Below are 25481 nucleotides of genomic sequence, written 5' to 3'. Positions count from 1 at the left end.
GAAGGCTAGGGGCATCTTCTTTTGGGGCTCATAGAATTGGACGCTCTGGTTCAATCTTTTTGAAACGTGGGGGGATGTTTTGAGGAGAGGTACTGGATGCTATGCTGAAAATTTGGTGCCTCTATCTCAAAAAACAGGCTCCCTAGAGCCCCAGGTACCCATGGATCAATTCTCCATTATATGGGAACTGGTCTCCGTAGGTAATAACATAAGAACATAAGAGAAGCCCTGTTGGATCATGCCAATGGCCCATCCAGTCCAACACTCTGTGTCACATAAGAACATAAGAGAAGCCATGTTGGATCAGGCCAGTGACCCATCCAGTCCAACACTCTGTGTCACACAGTGGCCAAAAAACCCAGGCGCCATCAGGAGGTCCATCACAGTGGGGCCAGGACACTAGAAGCCCTCCCACTGTGCCCCCCCCAACACCAAGAAGACAGAGCATCCCTGTTCCAGACATAAGAACAGAAAAGAAGCCATGTTGGATCAGGCCAGTGGTCCATCCAGTCCAACACTCTGTGTCACACAGTGGCCAAAAAAAACCTAAGTGCCATCAGGAGGTCCACCAGTGTGGCCAGGACACTAGAAGTCCTCACACTGTTGCCCCTCCCCAAGCACCAAGGATACAGAGCATCACTGCCCCAGACAGAAAGTTCCAACAATACACTGTGACTAGTAGCCACTGAAGGACCTCTGCTCCAGATGTTTATCCAATCCCCTCTTGAAGCTGACTTGGCTTTAGGGGAGGGACAGTGGCTCAGTGGTAGAGCATCTGCTTGGGAAGCAGAAGGTCCCAGGTTCAATCCCTGGCATCTCCCAAAAAGGGTCCAGGCAAATAGGTGTGAAAAACCTCAGCTTGAGACCCTGGAGAGCCGCTGCCAGTCTGAGAAGACAATACTGACTTTGATGGACCAAAGGTCTGATTCAGTATAAGGCAGCTTCATATGTTCATATGCTTGGAATCCCCATCAGACATTGCCCTTCCCACCTGCTTTCTGATGACCCTGAAGCGGGGGGAAAGGCTTCAAACCAGGGGATCCCCTGCCCCTACCTGGGGATTGGCAACCCTAGTAGGCACTGCATCTAGAAATACCCACCACTTTTTAAGAAGGATATAGAGAAGCTGGAACGGGTCCAGAGCAGGGCGACAAAGATGGTGAGGGGTCTGGAGACCAAGTCCTGTGAAGAAAGGTTGAAGGAGCTGGGGACGTTTAGCCTGGAGAGGAGGCGGCTGAGAGGTGATAGGATCGCCGTCTTCAAGTCCTTGAAAGGCTGTCATCGAGAGAACGGGGTGGAATTGTTTTCTGTGGCCCCAGAAGGCAGGACCAGAACCGATGAGTTGAAATTAAAAGAGTTTTTGGCTCAACATTATTAAGAACTTCATGACAGAGCGGTTCCTCAGTGAAACAGGCTTCCTCGGGAGGTGCTGGGCTCTCCTTCCTTGGAGGTTTTCAAGCAAAGGCTAGATGGCCATCCGACAGCAAAGAGGATCCTGTGAATTTAGGGGGCAGAATTTGTGAATTTCCTGCATTGTGCAGGGGGTTGGACTAGATGACCCTGGAGGTCCCTTCCAACTCTGTGATTTACTGGAAATGCAGTTATGACTTATCTTTCTTTTCTTTTTTTTAAGAAACCCAAACTTCTGCAGGTCATGCAACTTAGTAAAGTCCAAAAAGGTGAGAGGGACGCAATACTCGAAAGGTAGCCAAGGCACTTAGGGCAAAACCCCTCTTTTGGTCCGCCCCCTCTTAAAGAAATCATCTTTAGACCCGGCCCAATTGGCACACTATCGGCCGGTCTCAAATTTGCCCTTTTCGGGCAAACTTATTGAGAGGGCAGTGGCGATGCCGCTACAGACTTTCCTGGAGGATGCTTCCGTCCTTGACCCATTTCAGTCCGGCTTTCGCCCGGGACATGGGACGGAGACGGTGCTGGTCGCCCTAGTGGATGACCTTCAACGGCATCTGGATCGGGGTGGCTCGGCGGTGCTGATGCTGTTAGACCTGTCGGCTGCGTTCGACATGGTCGACCATCAGCTACTGAAGGGTCGCCTCGCCGACGCGGGGATTCAGGGGATGGCCTTACAGTGGCTTTCCTCTTTCCTGGAAGGTCGGGGACAAAGGGTCGCAGTTGGGGGGGAACTATCCCGGAGGTGCACACTCGATTGTGGTGTGCCCCAAGAGGCGGTTCTCTCCCCGATGTTATTTAACATCTATATGCGGCCTCTTGCCCAGATTGCCCGAAGGTACGGGCTAGGGTGTCACCAGCACGCTGATGACACCCAGCTCTATCTACTGATGGACGGCCAGCCAGTCTGCGCCCTGGAAAATCTAGATCGGGCACTATATGCCGTGGCTGAGTGGCTCAGACTGAGCGGGCTGAAGCTTAATCCTGCGAAGACAGAGGTCCTTTGCCTGGGTCGCCGCGGCCCGGGAGGGGGAATCCCCCTACCAGTTTTTGACGGTGCGCCGCTGACAGCGACGGACAGGGTCAGGAGCTTGGGGGTGCTATTGGAGCCTTCCTTAAAGATGGAGGCTCAGATAGCAGCCGCTGCCAAGTCCGCATTTTTTCACCTTAGGCGGGCAAGGCAGTTGGCCCCCTTCCTGGAGCGCGACGACCTAGCAACAGTGATCCATGCTACGGTCACCTCGAGGTTGGACTACTGTAATGCCCTCTACATGGGGCTGCCCCTGTCCCGAACTCGGAAATTGCAGCTGGTGCAGAATGCCGCGGCCCGGCTGTTACTGGGTCTCCCAAAGTGGGGACACATTCGGCCAGGTCTTCGGACCCTGCACTGGCTTCCAGTGATATACTGAGTCCAGTACAAGGTGCTGGTTATTACCTTTAAAGCCGTATATGGCTTGGGACCTGTCTACCTGAAGGACCGTCTTTCCCCACATGTTCCCCAGAGAGTACTGAGGTCGGGAACACAAAATCTCCTTACTATCCCTGGGCCAAAAGAAGCCCGCTTGAAATCCACCAGAGAAAGGGCCTTCTCTGTTATGGCCCCTACATGGTGGAATCAGCTGCCGGAGGAGGTGAGGGCCCTTGTTCAGTTCCGCAGGGCCTGTAAGACGACCCTCTTCCGGCTAGCTTACACCTAGCTTGAGAACTCAATGTAGCTTGCCAGACTTCTTCTTATATATATTTGGAATATTTATTAATTTTTAAGGTTTTATCTGTTTTAAACATTTAATTGTTTACATGTTTATTGGTTATTGTAAATTGCGTATTGTTTATTCTAAATATTGTTTAATTCTTATGTCGGATCTATTGTTGGAAGCCGCCCTGAGCCACTTGTGGGAAGGGCGGGATATAAATTCTAAATAAATAAATAAATAAAATAAATAAAACCAGTAATCAAATATGGCCAAACATGCAGTGCTGATACAAAACTGCACTGCATTTTAATTATATATAAGAAACATTAAAACCAGAATTAAAAACCACCTATCTGAGGTTCTGTATAGAAGTACCTGTACTCAGTAGCAGGGCAAATGGGAGACTATTTAATATGAGTAAAAAAGGTACAAAATGCATGCAAATACAAGAACCAAACACTTTTCGGCTAAAAAGCCTCCCTAAGTTTAGATTACCACTGAGGAAGGCTTTTTAGCCAGAGCATTCTTTGGTTCTTGTATTTGCACATTTTGTTCTTTTTTACCTATATTTGTCCTGATATCGGGTATAGGTACTTATATACAGAACCTTAGATATATGGTTTTTATTATAATTTTAATATTATGTATAATTAAAAAAGGATAAGAGACCCGTGGCGCAGTGTGGTAAAGCTGCAGTACTGCAGTCCTAACCTCTGCTCATGACCTGAGTTGGATCCCAGCAGAAGCTGGTTCAGGTGGCCGGCTCCAGGTTGACTCAGCCTTCCGTCCTTCCGAGGTCAGTAAAATGAGTCCCCAGCTTGCTGGGGGGGAAAGTGTGGAAGACTGGGGAAGGCAGTGGCAAACCACCCCGTAAAAAGTCTGCTGTGAAAATGTGAAAGCAACGTCACCCCAGAGTCGAAAACGACTGGTGCTTGCACAGGGGACTACCTTTACCATTTAAAATAGTGTATTTTTATATCAGCACCATATGTTTGGTTGTATTTGATGATTGATTTTGCCCTTATCTCCTCGGTTACCTTTCACGCATCTTAGTTGGCCGGCATGAAAATGGCGTTTCAGAGAGGATGAGGCCCTTTTCAGGCTGCGTTAATTTGCCTCAGACAAAGCAGGGTAGTTTGAGGAGGGAATCCGGCGTATAAAAATGAGTCTGGAGCTACCAATCAACTGGGCAGGAGTGGATTAATGTACTCGTAGAGAGAGGGTGTTCTATATTAAGCTGCTGTGTGTTAAATTGTATTGGCCGTCTTGGATGTGCCAGCTGAGAGGTTTTACAGCCGATGGACATGGCCGATCTCGAGCCTAATAAAACGGAAGGGAAAAATTGCCTTAAATCACCAGCCGAAGGTGGAAGAGGGAGAGACATTAGCTTAAGCTTGATGCCACAGAGAGAAGCAAGGAGATTGTTTTCTGTCTGGACTCTGGCGGCGTAGAATGGGAGCGAGCTCTGTTCTTGGCAAGTGGAGAATCTTTCTTCCTCGCCTCTCTAGTGGGCTAGCTGGAACTTTTTCTAAAATGGGGAGGGGGTTCCAGGCTCCAGCAGCCCCAATGAGAAGTGCAGGACTCAGGTTGTCAGGTCCAATATAAGAAATACCTGGGGACTTTGGGGGTGGAGACAGGAGAGATGGGGAGGAACCAGGTTGTGCCAAGCGTAACTGAACTCCAAAGGGAGTTCTGGCCATCCCTTTTAAAGGGACTGCATGCCTTTAAAAGAAGAGCCCCGTGGTGCAGAGTGTTAAAGCTGCAGTACTGCAGTCCTAAGCTCTGCTCACGACCTGAGTTCGATCCCCTTCGGAAGCTGGGTTTTCAAGTAGCTGGTTTGAGGTTGACTCAGCCTTCCCTCCTTCCGAGGTCGGTCAAATGAGTCCCCAGCTTGCTGGGGGGAAAGTGGAGACGACTGGGGAAGGCAATGGCAAACCGCCCCGTAAAAAGCTTGCCGTGAAAACGTTGTGAAAGCAACGTCACCCCAGAGTCAGAAACGACTGGTGCTTGCACAGGGGACCTTTCCTTTCCTATGCCTTTAAAAAGCCTTCCCTCCACTGGAAATAATGAAAGATAGAGGCACCTTCTTTGGGGGCTCATTGAATTGGACCCCCTGGCCCAAACTTTTTGAAACTTGGAGGGTGTTTTGAGGAGAGACACCGGATGCTGTGCTGAAAATCTGGTGCCTTTACCTCAAAAAACAGCCCCCCACCCGAGCCCCAGATACCCGCATATCATTTCTCCATTATACCCTATGGGAATCGGTCTGGCTGCAGCCTGTCCTTACAATCTCGGCAGGCCTCCAATTTCCCCACTTCCCTCCTCCATTGCTGCCAGTGTTCCTTCTACACTGAGTTAGTGCAAGCTGGCTGACACCTTTTGAGATTCCGGCTCACGCGTTTTTGTCTCAGCTCGGGGAAAACGACCCTGGAGGAAGCTAATTTGTGCGGCGGCTCCCGACTTTAGTGCCAGGAGCTCACGAAGATGATGATGATATTGGATTTATATCTCCCCCCCCCTCCACTCCGAATCTTAGAGTCTCCAAGCGTCTCACCATCTCCTTTATCTCCCCCCCCCCCACAACGGACACCCTGTGAGGTGGGTGAAGCTGAGAGAGCTCTCCCAGAAGCTGCCCTTTCAAGGACAGAGTCTCAGGGCAGCCTACAATCTCCTTTCCCTTCCTCCCCCACAACAGACACCCTGTGAGGTGGGTGAGGCTGAGAGGGCTCTCCCAGCAGCTGCCCTTTCAAGGACAGAGTCTCAGAGCAGCCTACAATCTCCTTTATCTTCCTCCCCCACAACAGACACCCTGTGAGGTGGGTGGGGCTGAGAGAGCTCTGACAGAAGCTGCCCTTTCAAGGACAACCTCTGCCAGAGCTACGACTGACCCAAGGCCATTCCAGCAGCTGCAAGTGGAGGAGTGGGGAATCGAACCCGGTTCTCCCAGATAAGACTCCGTGCACTTAACCGCTACACCAAACTGGCTCTCTTTCCAAAGTAGAATTCTGCAGCTTAGAGGGAACACCTGTTCTGCCTCCGATTTGTCATCCTTCTCGCTGGGCTTGTCGTGTCTGTTCATCAGCTTTGGATAACGAGAGCTGCCAGTTCACCGTCTCCTTCTGCTGGAAGTCTTCCTGCTGCTTATTGATTAAATGGAGCAGCGAGGAAGGAAGGTTGCAGTTTTGGGTCCGCTTCCCCCTCTTTCGGGTCTCTCTGCCGCCACTGCAGATTCAAGGGGGCTTCTTCCTCTAGCTTTTGAGCAGCAGAGAGCCTGCAGAAAGTATCTTGGACCTGCTGGGTTGCTACCTGGGCTGGAAGTAAGGCTGCCGAAATATCCAATTGGTTATGCTAGATCAGGTCGCACAGTCGTCCTACTCCAGCGCAGCAGATGATGCGTTTATGTGCTCTGCAAATATTTGGTTTTCTCCTCCATTCGGATTCAAAGTGCCATTAGAGATGGGGTGTCAAACATGTGACCCGAGGGCCGCCAAATCAGGCCCCCGGAGGGCTCCCATCAGGCTCCCGAGCAACTGCCTGTCATCTGCTTCTTTCTCCCTCTCCCTTGCTTCCTTCTGCATCACAGCTTGCTTTGCCAGCTTGCTCAATTGCACAGGAGCTACAGAGCAGAACCTCTGTTTTCTCTATTGGCTGAGACTCCTCCCTTGGGGAGGAAGGGGGGAGGGAGAGCTTGCTTTGCCAGGCTCCCTCAATTGCAGAGCAAAGCTACTGAGCCAAGCCTCTCTCTTCCTTCTACTGGCTGAGGCTCCTCCTCCCTCCTGGCCCTCTGGGGATGGAAGGAAAGAGCCAGAGCTTCCTTTGCCCAGTTCCCTGCATCACATGGGAGGGATGCAAAGAAAGCACCTTAGGACCAATGAGTGCTAATGTTTTAAGTGTGTTCTAAGTTTTTAAATAAATCTTTGTTTGGGTCCTTTATGAAGTTTAAATCTCTGCTATCAAAACTTAAATAGGAACGCACACGGCCCAGCCCGACGAGGTCTCGTTTATGTCAGATTCGGCCCTCATAACAAAATGAGTTTGACACCCCTGCATTAGAACATGGATCTCTCCTCCGTTTTCCTACACCGACCTTGAGAGGTAGGCCGGGGCCCATGGTAGAGGTGGGGATTCGAACCGTAGGTAGCCCAGGCTCCTAACCTGCCACCCTGTCTGCTCCATCACCCCGTCTTCCTGGTCAGATGCCACCAGGGTGCTGTGGCCAGAATTGCTCCTGTAGTTTCCCCCTCAAGTACTGCTATTCAGAGAGTTCCACTGCCTCTAAAAATGGAGGTTCCATTTAATCACTGAGGATAATTACCCCTGACGGGCCTGTCCTTCACGGATTTGCCTAATCCCTTTTCAGAGCTGGCTAAACCAGCAATACGTTGCTGTCTCCCGCCACAGTAGGATCCACAGATTAATTCCTCTGGGCGTGAAGAAGGATTTGGGTGTTCTGAATGGCAATTGTTCCGTCCAACAGTCTCCAGGAAACCCCTGGCGCTCAGCAGCTTCCCCACCCCATTTTCCTTGCTGAAACTGCTTCCTAAAAAGGGGGTGAAAAGTGGTTTGTGTCTCCAAAAGGAAAGCCAGGTTCATAATTAGGCAGGGGTGGGCCAAACTGTGGCTCGGGAGCCACATGTGGCTCTTTCGCACATATTGTGTGGCTCTCAAAGCCCCCATTGCCCCATTGGCCAGCTTGGAGAAGGCATTTGTCACTTTAGATCACTTCTCTGAGCCAAGCCAGCCGGCAGCTTGGAGAATCCATCTCAAGTTAAAGTTGCTTTCTTTTCATCTCTCCCTCCCTTTCCCCCATCTACTTTCCTTCTTTCTGGCTCTCAAGCATCTGACATTCATGTCCTCTGGCTCTCAAACATCTGACATTTATTCTTTGTGGTTCTTACATTACATTACATCTTACACTGCCGATCTGACTAGACGTAATACTGACCTGGATGGACCGAGGGTGTGATTCAGTATCAGCCTGCTCTGTGTATTCTACACTGGGGGTGGCCAAAGTGTGACTCGGGAGCCACGTTTGGCTCTTTCACACATATTGTGTGGCTCTCAAAGCCCTCGCTGCCCCATCAGTTGACTTGGAGAAGGAATTTCTCACTTCAAATCATTTCTCCAAGCCAAGCCAGGTGGCAGCTTGGAGAATGCATTTAAAGTTGTTTTCTTTCCACCTCTCCCTTCCCTCCTTCCTTCCTTCCTTCCTTCCTTCCTTCCTTCCTTCCTTCCTTCCTTCCTTCCTTCCTTCCTTCCTTCCTTCCTTCCTTCCTTCCTTCCTTCCTTCCTTCCTTCCGTCCGTCTTGTGTCTCTCAAACATCAGACATTTATTCTGTGTGGCACTTACGTCAAGCAAGTTTGGCCCACCACCCCTGTTGTGAGCTATGGGATGGAAATGACAGAATTTGCCTTGTACAGTTTGGCGAATCCCCATATTTTTCCTATAGGAAGAAGTCGCCTATCGTAAGGCTGATGTGTTGGGGGGTTTTTTTTTTCCAGTTTTGTAGCAAAATGCAACCTTTCGAGCACCACTGCTGACCCTGGGCCTGGACCTCTAGGACCTGAGAACAGGCCATGTAGTATAGGGGTGTCGAACTCATTTGTCATGAGGGCCAGATCAGAAATAAATGAGAGCTTGTTGGGTCACGTCATGTCAGGCTGGACCATGTGTGTACCTGTTTAAGATTAGGTAGCTGAGATGTAAACTTTATAAAGGATACAGACAAACACAATTAAAGTTTTAAAAAAAACCCCTTAAAACATTAGCACTTGTTGACCTTAAAGGTGCTTTCTTTGTTTTTCTCCCATCACGGGATCCAGAGAACTGGGCAAAGGAAGCTCTGGCTCTTTCCTGCCTTCCCCAGGGGACCAGGAGGGGGTGGAGCCTCAGCCAATGGAGGAAATGAAGGCTTTGCTCTGTAGCTCCTGTGCGATTGTGCTGTGATGCAGAAGGAAACCAGAGGAAGCAAGAAGGAAGGAAGAGAGAGGGAGAAGGAAGCAGATGACAGCCAGTTACTTAGGGGGCTGATTTGGCCCCCGGGCCGCATGTCTGACACCCCTGATCTAGTGTCGCTCCCTCTTCCCCTCCCCCCCCAATCCACCCGAAGGGTGTCCTTTTTTCCTTAACACCCCCCCCCCCCCCCATCCCACAGCTACTGTCAAGCTCCTTGAATGCTACGTGCATGGGCCTCATGGATGCGGGACTTCCCCTGAATTCCTTGTTCTGCAGCGTGACGTGTGCTTTGGACGCAGAGGGCGCTATCACCCTGGACCCCACAGCGAAGCAAGAGAAGGTGGGTGTCTGGATTTACTCAGGGAAGGGAGTGTGCGGCACGGGTATTTCTGGTGTCAGGGGGTTCCACAGGTTAGCAGTGTGGTAGGTTTGGGTGGGGGAGAAGATTTACATTTGAAACAGAGGATCCAGGCTCTGCTTCTCTGGCCTGTGGAGGGGGGCATGTGGAACCAACAGTTCTGCCTAGCAATGGCCCCCCAAACCTTTTTGAGCCTGTGGGCGTCTTTGGAATTCTGACACGGCAGTTGTGACCTCATTAGATCTCGGAAGCTACGCAGGGCCAACTCTGGCAAATACTGGGATGGGAGACCTCCTTGGAATACCAGTAGACAGGAGGCATGGGCAGGCTTTATTCAGCCACCTCTCTGCATATCATCCAGGCCACCAGTAGGGGTCAGTCACCAGAGGTCACCATGGCATCCAGGTGCAGGCACACATACATGTATAAAATACAAAATATATATATATATATATATATTTTTAAAAAAAGGAATTCTGACACGGGTTGGTGGGCCCACCAGTCACAAAATGGCTGCCACAGCAGGCAGAGCCAACCGCAAAATGTCAGGGAGCGAGGTTCTCTGTAGCTCTGATAATGCCTCTTCAGCATTTCAAGCAGAAGTCCTGTTAATCTGCCTTTTAATCTGCCCACCCAGTCAGCGGCCCTATTGGGCAAAAGGCCCATCCAATCAGCGGCCCTACTGGGCAAAAGGCCCATCCAATCAACGGCCCTACTGGGCAAAAGGCCTCTTTTAGCCCTGCCCACTTTCTCAAAGCACAGGGTGGGCACTAGAAAAGGTGTTGGCAGGCTCCACGGTGCCCATGAGCCTCCTGTTGGAGGAGCCCCTGGTGTAGCGAAAGAACGACAACCTTCTCCACATCTGGGCTCCTGCGTCTTTCAGTTGCTGTGTAGAAGGGGGAAATGTGGCCGGTGTTGCTTGTCGAAAACCTACTACAGTGTCAGGAGAAAAAATTTCGCTTACTTCAGGACTAGCCGTGTCTGGTCTGGTGGGGAACCGTAGGGAGGGTCAGAGGATCCAGTTGGACCTAACCAGACTGTCTCTGGCTGAGATTAAAGAAGTTTCCAATGGATCTTGACAGCTGTCTTATTCTCCGCCACCCCTTGTACCTTGCACGAAAATAGCCCTTCTAGGAGAATTTGTGGCTGATCTGAGACCAGATTATTCTGAGAGAGTTAATGATAGTGGACACTTGATTTGATTCCTGTCTCTAAGATGGTGTGGTGAACAGGAAGGGGGCTTGAGTCTTTGCCTCTAGGGCAAGACTGGCCAGACTGTGGCTCAGGAGCCACATGTGACTCTTCCACACATATTGTGTGGCTCTCGAAACCCCCCGCCACCCCGTAAGCCAGCTTGGACAAGGCATTTGTCTCTTTAAAATTCCTTCTCCAAGCCAAGCCAGCTGGTGGCTTGGAGAATGCATTTAAAGTTGCTTTCTTTCCACCTCTCCCTCCCTCCCTGCAGCTCTCAAACATCTGACTTTCCTGTCTTGCGGCTCTCAAACATCTGGTGCTTATTTTATGTGGCTCTTTCATTAAGCAAGTTTGCCCACCCCTGCTCTAGGGGCTGCTGAAGAAGGGTCTGCTAAATCTGTGACAAGTGGGGAAGGGGTGTGGTTTTGCCTCCGGGGATCTGTTCGCCGTTTTCCTTGTCGTGCAACGTCTTCCCTTCCTCCCCCAATTTAGTAACCTAATGATCTCAAGGTTGCTTCTTTGCCAGGTGCCGTGAAGGGATTGTGAACCAATCGCAGTTCCTTTGTCAGCCCTGGCAGGTAATTGCTTCCAGCGGTCTCAGCAGGTCAATAGCTCTCGCGTCTCCTCGGCCGCCGGAACCCCTCCGCCCTTGTAATGGCTTTGCTTGTTTATCGGTTGCCAGATTCGATCTATCGCAAACAGCCTTCTCCGCCCAGAACGCTCCTTTATCAACTGCAGTTGGCCTCCGCACCTTCCTCTCCCTCCACTCCTTCCTCTCCCTGTAGTCGGCATACAGCCCTGTCTCTCTCTTTGCAAGCTTTCCCCAGAAAGAAATGGGATCTTCCATTCTTTGTAGGCCTGCTAGACTAGGGGTCTCTGACCCGGTACTTGCAGGTGCTGTGGCACCCGCCAAAAACCATTTCTGGCAGTCCCCAGGTTGAGGTTTTCTCCAGAGCTAGCGTCACAGGAATTTGGTATGCTGGCTGCTGATAAGTGGAATACGTCTCTCAGATGAAGATATTTGAAACAGCATTACAGGCTTTACTGCTAGAGGCTGATTAGGAACGGTGGCTCAGTGGTAGAGCATCTGCTTGGGAAGCAGAAGGTCCCAGGTTCAATCCCTGGCATCTCCAAAAAAGGGTCCAGGCAAATAGGTGTGAAAATCCTCAGCTTGAGACCCTGGAGAACGCTGCCAGTCTGAGAAGACAATACTGACTTTGATGGACCAAGGGTCTGATTCAGTAGAAGGCAGCTTCGTATGTTCATAAATTTACTATATATCAAACTTCTTTAAAGGATGAAAGTCTAAAGTAACGTCTTAAAATAAAAAAAAAATTTCTGAAAAAAAAGAACTATCTACAATCGCAACACGGTTGACGCTGGCACTTTATTTGTCCCGCGGAGTCGGGTGAATAGTCTTCAAGCATCTTAAGTCGGCAATGGACATGATTAACTACAAGCACTTTTGAAAATTTATTCTCTGCACTTTATACCTTGTATTCATGAATTCTTGATAATATGTGATGTTGTAGTGTTTAAAAATTAATTATATTTCTGAAGTAACTGTCATGATTTATTGGTTATTTTCCACAGTTTTTTTGTGTTGTTGTATAAGTCCCCAGGTGGGGGCAGGGGATGCCCCGGTTTGGAGGCCCTCCCCCCGCTTCAGGGTCTTCGGAAAGTGGGGGAGGGAAATGTCCGCTGGGCACTCCATGATTCCGTATGGAGACCGATTCCCATAGGGAATAATGGAGATTTGATCTGCAGATATCTGGGGCTCTGGGGAGGCTGTTTTCTGAGGTAGAAGCGCCACATTTTTAGCTTAGCATTTGATGACTCTCCTCAAAATATCCCCCACGTTTCAAAACTATTCAACTCGGGGCGGGGGGGGGGATCCAATTCTATGAGCCCCAAAAGAAGGTACCCCTAACCGTCATTATTCCAAATGGAGGGAAGGCATTTAAAAGGAGTGTGATCCCTTTAAATGTGATGGCCAGAACTCCCTTTGGAGTTCAATTATGCTTGCCACACCCTTGCTCCTGGCTCCACCCCTGAAGTCACCTGGCTCCACCCCCCAGGTCCTCAGATATTTCTTGAGGCGGACTTGGCAACCCTGCACTCAGCCCAGGTGTTTTTAGAAAGTGGGTGGGGCCAGGTGGGGCAGCAAGGCTTCGGATTGGCTACTGGAGATTTGATTGACTGTGCAGATTTGTAGAATGTCGCTTTGGCAGCAGCTGCCGCTATAGCACAAGGATCTACTCTGTGTTGCTGAAGTTAAACCGCCTGCTGTGGCAGCCATTTTGTAGCTGGCTCCACCTCCTGCGGCAGCCATTTTGCTGCTTTGTCCACCATGCCGTGTCAGAATTCCAAATATGCCTGCTGACTCAGAAAGATTGTGGGGGGGCTCCCTGCGCTAGATGAATGCGGTGCAAAGCCGTCAGTTGGAACTGGTGGATTATATCTGTGGGTGGAAGGTGCGAGTTTCTTTTCTCTCCCTTCCTGTTGATTCCCCAAATGGCCTGGGCGGTGAGGCAAAAAAGTTTCGATCCAGTCCTCCCTTTTGGAATAAAGTACCTTTGAAAAGTCATTACTTGTTCTGAATCACGCTGTACCTTTCCCATTCCTGCGATCCTGAATTGATTTACTGGATTAACGACACGAGTAGCGTTTTCCTGCATAGTTACTCATGTGAGTATTTTTAAAAATTAATTTAGCGGCTATCTGCCTGTCAAGGAACTAAAGAGCAGCTTCATGGGGGAGGGTTGCCAAGAGGAACAGAACTGGCAAAGCGAATGGGTGCAAGCAGAGCATCATGGAGAACTCCTGTTGCATCCCAGACATCTATGTCGGGGCAATCCCATTGCCTGTAAAATAATAATAAAATAATATTCTCCTGATTCTCCATTTGTGGAGTGTCTGTTTTTTCCCAAGCATAACTGAAAAATTCAATTTAGCGCTGCCCAGGAACAGTGCCCCTGGCCCCTTCCACAGTCTCACCAACTGCCTGGATAAACCTATGAAGCAGAGGTCCATCAGTGGCTATGAGCCACAGCGTATTGTTGGAACTCTCTGTCTGGGGCAGTGATGCTCTGTATCCTTGGTGCTTGCAGGGGGGGCAACAGTGGGAGACCTTCTGGAGTTCTGGCCCCACTGATGGACCTCCTGATGGCCCGTGGGTTTTTTCGGCCACTGTGTGACACAGAGTGTTGGACTGGATGGACCATTGGCCTGATCCAACATGGCTTCTCTTAAGTTCTTATGACTGGGGCAGTGATGCTGTGTGTTCTTGGTGCTGAGAAGGCAACAGTACAAGTTCTGGCGCTGCTGGTGGACCTCCTGATGTCACCTGATCTTTTGGCCTCTGTGTGACACAGAGTGTTGGACTGGATGGGCCATTGGCCTGATCCAACATGGCTTCTCTGATGTTCTTATGTAGAGCAGAGGTCTATCAGTGGTTATTAGCCACAGTGTATTGTTGTAACTCTCTGTCTGGGGCAGTGATGCTCTCTATTCTTGGTGCTTGGGGTGGGGGTAACAGTGGGAGGGCTTCTAGTGTCTTGGCCCCATTGGTGGACCTCCTGATGGTGCCTGGTGTTTTCGGCCACTGTGTGACACAGTGTTGGACTGGATGGGCCATTGGCCTGATCCAACATGGCTTCTCTGATGTTCTCATGTGACTCAGAGTGTTGGACTGGATGGGCCATTGGCCTGATCCAACATGGCTTCTCTTATGTTCTTATGTGACACAGAGTGTTGGACTGGAGGGGCCACTGGCCTGATCCAACATGGCTTCTCTTATGTTCTTATGTGACACAGTGTGTTGGACTGGATGGGCCATTGGCCTGATCCAACATGGCTTCTCTGATGTTCTTATGCCTGTACAAACTCATGCTTTTAATATACTGCATTATCAAACTAAGACCCTGAGTTCGTATTCAGTTACAAAAAAAGAACGTGATGCACCCTCGTTCACCCAGAGGCTGATTTTGATTTTGTTTAAAGAGAAAAATCAAATGTTTGGGTCACCACTGTGGTGTGCGGTACGGTGGCAACGGAGACCTTAGTTGTGCAAGTTTTGCATAGCTTCTGTGTGTGTGTGTGTTAAATGCCGTCAAGTGACTGTCGATTTGTGGTGATGCCATGAGCTAACATTCTCCGAAATGTTCTATCGTTAGCAGCCGTTCTCAGGTCTTGCAAACAGAGCGCCGGAGCTTCTTTTGTGGAGTCACTCTGTCTCATGTTGGGTCTGCCTCTTCTTCTTCTGCTTTTGACTTTTCCTAACAGGATTGTCTTTTCCAGTGACTCTTGTCTTCTTGTAACGGCACCGAAGTAACGATAGTCTCGGTTCAGTCATTTTAGCTTCTAGTGCAGGGGTGGCCAAACTTGCTTAACATAAAAGCCGCATAGAATAAACATCAGATGTTTGAGAGCTGGAAGGAAGGAAGGAAGGCAGGCAGGCAAGCAAATGGGAGGAGGGAGAGAGAAGAAAGCAACTTTAAATGCATCCTCCAAGCTGCCAAGTGATTTAAAGAGACTAATGCCTTCTTCAAGCCAGCCAACGAGACTGTAGGGGTTTCGAGAGCCACATGTCACTCCTGAACCACAGTTTAGCCACCCCTGTTCTAGGGAAACCGCTAAAGGGGCCCTTTGTTAGCACAGGGGTCTCAAGCATCATGGTGCCCACAGACACTTTTCCTGGTGAGCGACAAGTGTCTTTAGAAAGTGCGCAGGTTGACTTTTGCCCAGCAAGGCTTTTGATTGGCCATCGGAGATTGGATTGTCTGTGCCGATTTTTAAAAAGTTGCTTCAGCAGCTGCCACCTCGACACAAGGATCTTTGTTGTGTGACTGAACATAAGTTCTACGTATGTGTGGAAGAAAATATTTTTAAACAATGGGTTCTTTAAAAAGATGCCTTGTTAAGAAGAAGAAAAAGGAAGAAGAGATTGGATTTATACCCTACCCTTTGCAAGCAAAAGGAGTCTCAGCAGCTCACAAAACCCAGTTTGGTGTAGTGGTTAAGTGTGCGAACTCTTATCTGGGAGAACTGGGTTTGATTCCCCCACTCCTCCACTGGCAGCTGCTGGAATGGCCTTGGGTCAGCCATAGCTCTTGCAAGAGTTGTCCTTGAAAGGGCAGCAGCTGTGAGAGCCCTCTCAGCCCCACCTACCTCACAGGGTGTCTATTGCGGGAAAGAAGATAAAGGAGATTGTAAGCCACTCTGACTCTGATTCCGAGAGAAGGGTGGGGTATAAATCTATGGTCTTCTTCTTTCCCTTCCCCTCCCACGACAGACACCCTGTGAGGTAGGTGAAGCTGAGAGATCTCTGACAGAAACTACTCTTGAGCAGAACAGTCTGGAGAGAACTTGTGGCTGACCCAAGGTCACATCAGCAGGTGGATGTGGAGGAGGGAATCAAACCCGGTTCTCCCAGATAAGAGTCCACGCACTTAACCCCTACACCAAAGAGGTGCAGAGAAGAGGTTTTAGACTGAAATGTTGATGAATTACTCTTAGAGTTACATGTAACCTCACTCCATGATGCTTTGTGGTTGACTCCACCTCCTGCAACAGCCATTTTGTGGGTGCGCCCACCATTTTGTGTCAGAATTCCAAAGGTGACTGCAGGCTCAAAATGGCGATTCATGCCCTAGTGTAACTCATTTTGCCACCCTCTGGAGCTGACCGTGGCTCATGTTGCAGAAAGTGTTGGTGTGGAAAGGAGCCCAACGGGTGTTGTTTGTTCTTGTAGGAAGCCCGAGCGATCCTGACATTTGCTGTCGACAGCGCGGAGAAGAAGGTGTTGATGTCCAACACCAAGGGGACCTTCTCTGAGGAAGAGGTGAGTCTGGAGCGTGAGCCCAAAACCCGTTGTTCTGTGTATCAACTTTGCAGTCTCTAAATGTCAAAAGTCTGCTTTAGATAAATTTGTACTACCGTGACTGTTGTTACAACAAGATCCCAATATGCAGGAGGGGAAAATAGAATTGTTGTTTTACAAATTTTATTTTACTGCGTTCTGCAGTGCCCCTTTCTGCCTGGGACTCAGGGCCAATTGCACCCTGATAAACTCTCAACAAAGGGGGGGGGGGAAATAAGATTGAAGTCAGTCTGGGCGACTGTTGTTTCGAAACCTCAGATGGGAAAGCTTGTAGGTGCAGTGCACTGAACTGGAACCTCCACATTAGCTTAGCTGCTGGGGTGTGGCCTAGAATGTTCATAAACATTCCAACTGTGTTTCTGGGAGAGCTCTCTCAGCCCCACCCACCTCACAGGGTGCATGTCGTGAGGGAGGAAGGTAAAGAAGATTGTAAGCCACTCTGAGGTTCAGAGTGGAGGACGGGATATAAATCCAATGTCGTCATCATAATTCTCAAGGGTCCAGTCTCAAATCGCTAGGATTTTTCTGCCCCAGAGTTGGAAAATCCTGAGCGGGATGAGCTACACTACTGTATAATGTGCTGATTTTCGTGCAATTCTGAAATTTGGCCACAGAAACCAGAATCCAGCTGTGTTACCTTCACGAAAAAACTTCTGGGACTATATGTAGCCCTCGTTTGGAAGGCCGGGAATCTTAAATCGCCGGCATTTTGCTCCCCAGGAAGGCCAAAACACAAGGTATTTTGTTTCTTAAATGTGTTTTGGAGAGCGTTCAAGCGAAAAAACAGGGATGTTTGAAAGCAGTTTGCACCCCACGCACCTGCTTTTGGGCTTCTAAATAAGCGACAGCTGTTGTGGTGGCAAGAGGGAAATCGGTGGGGGAATCTGGAATCCCTGAGCCAAACGCCACACTGCCAGCATTTTTCCACACAAGGCTCGGGCCTCAGACCTGCCAACATCTAGACCTGGATTTTCATATACCAGAAAGAAATATGAACATCCCCCCTCCCCCCCCCGCAGGGGTACCATTTCCGTCTTTTGGGGTCTATTGGACTTGGAAGAATTTGGGATTTCCATAAAAAATCCCAGATTTAAATATCGTATCAGTTTTAGGATCCAGGATTTTTTCGAAATACCTAAATTTTTTCCCGGTCCGATAAACCCAAACTGAAAAATACCGTTTAAAAATAATTGCACACCCTTAATGGTTGCCACGGTAACCAAGGCCTGGATGAAATATCACCGCTAAGCACTGCTGCGTTGGTAGCTCTGGGCTTGGCAGCCCTCTCGCCGGCTGTTGTGGGGTTTCAGAGTTTCTTGTCAGTGGGATTTTGTTTTGTTTTGTGATGTTCCCCCCTCCACAGCGGGCAATGGCAGCCTTTTTAAAAATAAGAAAACACCTCCTCTTGCCTGTTAACTGCCAACGATGGAAAGAAAGGAGGCTGAGGGAAATAAGAATATTGATGTGGCCGAAGAGTCCACATTAAAGCCTTTTTATTGTTGTGGTAAATGTTTAAGGGTTCGGCAATGTTATTGCTTGGTGGCTGATATCCTGGGGGTTTATTCATCCTCTCAGACGCAGTGCCCTGTTGAGACAGATGGCAGGGTGGCCATGTTCTCAGTCCTCTGGCGGCACAGCGACCGTGTTCTTAGTCCCCCCGGCAGCCATGTTCTCAGTCCCCTGGCAGCAGTGTGGCCATGTTCTAAGTCCGCCCGTGGCAGGGCAGCCATGTTCTCATTCCCCCTCCAGTAGGGCGACCATGGATCAGACCCCCAAGGCTGGGCGGCCATGTTCTCAGTCCCCACATCTGCCTGCTCCTTTTGGAACCGCTCTTGACAAGCCAACCTGAATGGGAGGCTCAGGGAGGTCTCCTGGGCTCACTTTTATTAAAAAATACGCATCTCTTTCAGCCAGCGCATCTGTCCTCCCCCATCCATCATGTCTTGTTTGCTTTGCGTGGGGACAGTGGTGATGTGGGGGGATGTGTCTGTGCTGAAGGGCCTTTCGAGAGCCGAAGGCCATGAAGATGGGGGGGGGGAGGCTTAGGAGGGCAAATGAATCTTTCTCCCTCCCACCCTACCCTGTCCCCTATATCTGTTTAGGGACCTCTGTTAGTATTCCGGAGGAGAAGCAGTGCGGAGTCGTTTCTCATTACCGCCGCCGTCGCGGTTTCTGCCAAATGGCTTGGAACGGCGAGCCCGTTTGGTTCTAAAGGAACAATTATGAACGCTAATGTGCTATTGAACGGAGGTGTCTGCCAGGCGCCATTAATTAGACAAGTGTTTCTGTCAGGAGAAGGGAAGGGTGTGTGGAAATGGCTTTGGGGGGGGGATGAATTCTAATGAGCTTTAGCGTGTGTGTTTTTGGAAAAAATAATAATGACAACAACAGAGAGGAATTCTTTTTAAAAACAACAACAGTTATTTTCCTTTTTCGGGGTTTATCTAATGTCTGTCATAAGCCGACTCTGCCCTGCAGGTTCCTTTCAAGGAATTGCAAGGAAATAAAAGTCTCTCTCCCCAAGTGGTTTACCTCGTATGTTGGGCCACACACCAATTATTAGTTCATGTAAGTCAGTAGAGCTGTGACGTGCCACAAGTGAAAGGAGCAGGGACTGAGGAGATAAAAGAGTTTTGTCAAGCCACTGACTTCAGGTGTCTCTGACAAGCGAGTCAAGTCGCATGTGTATAGAAGAAGTTTAAAAGAGAGCCAGTTTGGTGTAGTGGTTGTGTGGACTCTTATCTGGGAGAACCGAGTTTGATTCCCCACTCCTCCACTTGCACCTGCTGGAATGGCCTTGGGTCAGCCATAGCTATGGCAGGAGTTGTCCTTGAAAAGGCAGCTGCTGTGAGAGCCCTCTCAGCCCCACCCACCTCATAGGGTGTCTGTTGTGGGGGGGAGAAGATATAGGAGATTGTAAGCTGCTCTGAGTCTCTGATTCAGAGAGAAGGGTGGAGTATAAATCTGCAGTCTTCTTCTTCTAAAAATGTATCTTGCAGAATCACGGGTAAGCAGGCTGAACTTTCCTAGTAGCTGGGGAAATTGGCAAGGCCAACAAAAAAATGTGGAAGGGCCATGGCTCAGTGGTAGAGCTTCCTGTTGGTGTGCAGAAGGTCACCAGATCAACCCCTGGCATCTCCAGTTAGAAGGACCGGGCAGTAAGTGAAGCAGAATTCTTCCGGAGACCCCGAAGAGCTGCTGCCACTCTGAGTAGACATAACTGACCTTGATGGACCAGTGGTCGGATTCAGTATACAGCAGCTTCATGGGTATGAATCAGCCCTGTTTTTCCTTTTAAAGGGAGTGGAATTCTAGCAGGAGCTCCTTTGCATATTAAGCCACACGCCCCTGATGTAGCCAATCCTCCGAGAGCTTGCAGGGCTCTTTTTTTGTAAACTCTTGGGGGATTGGCTACATCAGGGGCTTGTGGCCTAATATGCAAAGGAGCTCCTGCTAGAATTCCGCCCCTGCTTACAATTAATGTTGCCCTTTATAAATTCTTGTGAATTAAGGGGAAATATGTGTCTTTTGCATAATTTATTCCGAGTTTTCAATTCCTGTTTTGCATAACTTTCAGTTTTGCTGACCTCAGAGGGATGAGAGGTGCTACCTAGGGTGTTTTACAGGAGCTTCTGAACCACTGGAAACTTCTATTTCAACAGCCAGCAGCCACATTGTGGAGTATACCTATGCAACCATAAGGCGTACAATCTTGGCATACATTAATGGTGTAACAGAGAATGGGAAATGGTGTAGCAGAGAATGGTGTAGTAGAGAATGGGAAGTAAATACCTGAGCTTAAATAAATAAATGCTTGGGCTTAAATACCTGCACATTAAGCAGAGAATGGGAAATAAACACCTGGACTTAAATACCTGCCCATGAAACTCATGAGATAGAAATATAATTTAAAAACCATCCAGAGTCCCTAGTAATTGATTTTACCCAGAGTGAGAGAATGCTGCGGAAGGAAGGAAGGAAGGGAGGGAGGGAGGGGGGAGGGAGAAGACTGCAGATTTATATGCCACCCTTCTCTCTGAATCAGAGACTCAGAGCGGCTTACAATCTCCCATATCTTCTCCCCACACAACAGACACCCTGTGAGGTGGGTGGAGCTGAGAGGGCTCTTACAGCAGCTGCCCTTTCAAGGACAACCTCTGCCAAAGCTACAGCTGACCCAAGGGCCAAGAAGCAACTGTCAGAACAGGATATGGAACAACTGATTGGTTTAGAATAGGAAAAGGAGTTCGACAAGGATGTATATTGTCACCCTGCTTATTTAATTTATATGCCGAGTACATCATGCGGAATGCTGGCCTGGATGAAGCACAAGTCGGAGTTAAGATTGCCGGGAAAAACATCAACAACCTCAGATATGCAGATGACACCACTCTAATGGCAGAACGTGAGGAGGACCTAAAAAACCTCTTGTTGAGGGCGAAAGAGGAGAGCACAAAAGTAGGCTTGAAACTCAACATCAAAAAACCTAAGATCATGGCATCCAGCCCCATCACATCTTGGCAAATTGAATGGGAAGACATGGAAGTAGTGACAGACTTCACATTTTTGGGATCCAAGATGGTGCAGATGGTGACTGTAGCCGTGAAATTAAAAGACATTTTCTCCTTGGGAGGACAACTATGGCGAACCTGGGCAGTATAATAAAAAGTAGAGACATCAGCCTGCCAACAAAAGTCCGTATAGTCAAAGCAATGGTATTCCCAGTAATAATGTATGGCTGTGAGAGCTGGACCATAAGGAAGGCCGAACGCAGAACGGATGCTTTTGAGCTGTGGTGCTGGAGAAGACTCTTGAGAGTCCCTTGGACTGCAAGAAGATCCAGTCAGTCAGTTCTAAGGGAAGTCAACCCAGACTGTTCCCTGGAAGGTCGGATGCTGAAGCTCAAATACTTTGGCCACCCAATAAGAACGGAGCACTCATTGGAGAAGACCCTGATGCTGGGAAAGACAGACAGAAGGCAAAAGAAGAAGGGGACGGCAAAAGATGAGACTGCTGGACAGCATTACTGATGTAACAAACACGAATTTGAGCAGACTTCATAGGATGGTGGAAGACAGGAGGGCCTGGCGTGACTTGGTCCGTGGGGTCGCAAAGAGTCGGACTCGACTGTGCGACCGAACAACAAAAAGGATTAGGGTTAGCTCTGCCAAAGGCTGAGAATCTTGGATGGGGAAAGATCTCTTATGGATCCAGCCTGGCTCTTCATAGTGCACAGTCCCCCTAAACTCTGGGGTGGAAAAGAGACACGGGGCTCTCTTTTCACCTGGGAACAGGTGCCCAACCACTGGGCAAGCATGTCAGTCCTCTTCTACTTCCCTGGCAGCCAGCCATTCCAGAGCCACAGGAGACGGGTTGTTGTCGGGATCGACCCGCTGAGCTGGCATCTATCAGCCGCTGTCGAATTCTCTGCCGGGGGAAACTTTTTTCTCTCGGAAAGCAACAGGCAGCCTCAGAGCACGCAATAAATAATGATGATTTACCATCTTTTCCCGGCGAGTGCTCAGAGCCGTGCGCCGCATGCTAACGCCATCATTGGCTCGGTTAAAGCCCTGCAGGCTTGGCAAAAGTGTATGTGCGGGTAGGGCGGGAGGAACGTTCAGCTCCCTTGGCGTTGAAAGCTGCCAGGTCCCCCCTCGAGTCAGGCGGGTTTCACCTGATCGACTTCTGCGGCGAAGTCTTAAATCTATTTTGTGGGCTGCTGTCTGGAAAAATAAGTCCCCCATCTACCGGCAAAGAGAAAGGAGAGCCTGCTCGTTTTGACAATAGAGGCTTACATTCCCTGTTTGGCAATCGCAGTAGGAAAGCCATCTGCTGAGCGTCCAGTTTTGTCTCAAACAAAGTGGATCGATGGCTTCTCTCGGTCATGATGGGACCCTTTAACGAGGGGCAGGGATGGAATCCTGGCGGGAGCCCCTTTGCATATTAGGCCTCATCCTCCAAGAGCTTACAAGGCTCTTTTTTTTGTGGAATTCTAGCAGGAGCTCCTTTGTATATTAGGCCCCACCCCCCTGATGGAGCCAATCCTCCAAAAGCTTACAAGGCTCTTTTTTGTGGAATTCTAGCAGGAGCTCCTTTGTATATTAGGCCCCACCCCCCTGATGGAGCCAATCCTCCAAAAGCTTACAAGGCTCTTTTTTTGTGGAATTCTAGCAGGAGCTCCTTTGCATATTAGGCCCTACCCCCCTGATGGAGCCAATCAAGAGCTTACAAGGCTCTTTTTTGTGGAATTCTAGCAGGAACTCCTTTGCATATTAGGCCCCACCCCCCTGATGGAGCCAATCCTCCAGGAGCTTACAAGGCTCTTTTTTGTGGAATTCTAGCAGGAGCTCCTTTGCATATTAGGCCCCACCCCCCTGATGGAGGCATTCCTTCAAGAGCTTACAAGGCTCTTTTTTTGTAAGCGCTCAGGGATCTTCTCAATCAATCAATCAACATTTTATTTATATCCCGCCCTCCCTGCTGGAGCAGGCTCAGGGCGGCTAACAGCATCAAATACAGTAAATTATACAATAAATATTTAAAAAGAGTAACTAATTTAAACATTTTAATTTAAAATTTCTAAAATTAACATTCTGGTGCTATTTCAGCATGATGGTGAAAGTCATTTAGGCGAGTCCCTCTGTCATTTTAATCGGTGAAGGCCATCCCAAAAAGGATGGTCTTGCAGGCCCTGCAAAACTGTTCAAAGTCCCGCAGGGCCCGCACTTCTTCCGGGAGCTGGTTCCATAGGTGTGGGGCTACAATAGAGAAGGCCCGCATGCGAGTGCTCTGCAGTTTTGCCTCCTTCGGCCCGGGGATGGTCAGTTGGTTCTTCCCTGAAAAAGAAGAAGAAGAAGAAGAAGAAGAAGAAGAAGAAGAAGAAGAAGAAGAAGAAGAAGAAGAAGAAGAAGAAGAAGAATTGCAGATTTATATCCCGCCCTTCTCCCTGAATCAGAGACTCAGAGTGGCTTACAATCTCCTATGTCTTCTCCCCTCACAACAGACACCCTGTGAGGTGGGTGGGGCTGGAGAGGGCTCTCACAGCAGCTGCCCTTTCAAGGACAACCTCTGCCAGAGCTCTGGCTGACCCAAGGCCATTCCAGCAGGTGCAAGTGGAGGAGTGGGGAATCAAACCCGGTTCTCCCAGATAAGAGTCTGCCCTTTCAAGGACAACCTCTGCCAGAGCTATGGCTGACCCAAGGCCATTCCAGCAGGTGCAAGTGGAGGAGTGGGGAATCAAACCTGGTTCTCCCAGATAAGAGTCCACACACTTAACCACTACACCAAACTGGCTCTCCCTGCTGATCTCAGTGGTCTCTGAGGTCCATATGGGGAAAGACGGTCCCTCAGGTAGGCAGGTCCTCGGCCATATAGGGCTTTAAAGGTAATAACCAGCACTTTGTAACGAATCCGGTATATAACTGGCAACCAGTGCAGTCTGCGCAGCCCTGGCTGTACGTGCTCCCATTTCGGGAGCCCCAATAGCAGCCTAGACGCCGCGTTCTGCACCAACTGCAGCTGATGTTTTTATGTGACCTTAAGCCCTTCAGGTCAAGGCAAGAGGCATTCAGAGGTGTTTTGCCATTGTCTGCCTCTGCATAGCAAACCTGGCCTTCTTTGGTGTTCTTCCATCCAAGGACTAACAAGGGCCAACCATTCTTAGCTTCCAAGATCTGATGAAATGGGGTCAGCCTGGGCCATCCGGGTGAGGACAGTGTTTGTCACTCCTTGCAGTTCAGATTCCTGACGAATCCTCTGCTCCCAGCAGCTACTTTTAGAGACCCTTGGTTGAAGAATGCAAGCTTCTGATACGGCTTTGGGCACCGTTTCCCCAGCACATTAGGACTGAGCTCTTGGAACTGGAAGTGCTGAATCAGGGTTGCGGAGCTGCCCAAATGGAGGTTGTAAATAAGCAAGTCTCACATTCGACTGCGGTAGACGAGTCTTTGGTGCATCCGAACCCCTGGCTGCAGTCCCCGAGCAGAGTGCGTTTGCAAACGAATTTTCCGAGTTTCCCCTCCTCCCTAGTCTCTCATTTCTAGGATTCACTTCTTACAAAAGAATGGAAACGAATCTCTAAAAAGACGGAAAGGCAAGCACCAGTCGTTTCCGACTCTGGGGTGACGTCGCTTTCACAACATTTTCACTGCAGACTTTTACGGGGTGGTTTGCCCTTGCCTTCCCCAGTCAGCTACACTTTCCCCCCAGCAAGCTGGGTCCTCATTTTACCGACCTCGGAAGGATGGAAGGCTGAGTCAACCTCGAGCCGGCTACCTGAAAACCCAGCTTCTGCTGGGGATCGAACTCAGGTCTTGAACAGAACCTAGGACTCTGAGTTCACCAAAATCTGTGCCCCGTGAATTGTCAAGAGTTTCCCGCGCAATTTTGCCCATTGTGCCAATGCAGATTGACGCGGGATGTCTTAAGGAGCAGCAAATTTGCATTTTAAGTGTCCTCCAATGCCTACTCGGGTCCCTGCATCCCCTTGACAATGCGACTCGGCTACCAGGAGAAAACTATACGTTCAGGCATCTTAGCACCCAGGAGAGAGATATTTGTCATGCCAGCTGAACACCAGGGAGGAAATTGAAGCAACCCTTTTGAACTCTCCTGCTAACAGCTGTTGAGTGGGGTGTTGGCAGGGCTCCATCCCTGACGCCTTGCATTTTAAATGGAAAACAGGCAAGAGAGGAAAAAACAGGACGCTCAGATGGTGGAATAGACGGGTTCATCTTCCGGCACCTGCTACCAAGATTTATAACCCTCCCTTACCTTCGGTCTGTGCCCTGGTTCCCTCTTTTGAAGAAGATATTGGATTTATATCCCGCCCTATACTCTGAATCTCAGCGTCTCAGAGCGGTCACAGTCTCCTTTACCTTCCCCACCCTCCCCACAACAGACAACCTTTGAGGTAAATGGGGCTGAGAGAGCTCTTACAGCAGCTGCCCTTTCAAGGGCAACTCCTGTGAGAGCTATGGCTGACCCAAG

At 49.4% G+C, this 25481-nt stretch overlaps 1 protein-coding gene across 2 annotated transcripts in view; it reads left to right on the top strand.

The window, feature by feature from the left end:
* The window catches only part of EXOSC5 (exosome component 5), a 44316-nt gene that overhangs the window by 9828 nt on the left and 9007 nt on the right, over positions 1–25481 (top strand). Inside the window, exons 4-5 of one of the 2 annotated variants that reach the window (XM_060257934.1) lie at positions 9260–9400; positions 16365–16454. In XM_060257934.1, the coding sequence (XP_060113917.1) occupies positions 9260–9400; positions 16365–16454 (231 nt within the window). Of the gene's footprint in view, positions 1–9259; positions 9405–16364; positions 16455–25481 lie in introns of both variants that reach the window. The other variant, XM_060257935.1, reaches the window with a different exon arrangement.

Source organism: Heteronotia binoei, chromosome 17 (genome assembly GCF_032191835.1).
Source record: "Heteronotia binoei isolate CCM8104 ecotype False Entrance Well chromosome 17, APGP_CSIRO_Hbin_v1, whole genome shotgun sequence".
NCBI classification, from domain to species: Eukaryota; Metazoa; Chordata; class Lepidosauria; order Squamata; family Gekkonidae; genus Heteronotia; species Heteronotia binoei.
The sequence above is the reverse complement of the archived record's forward strand: the minus strand, read 5'-3'. Positions and strand labels throughout refer to the sequence as shown.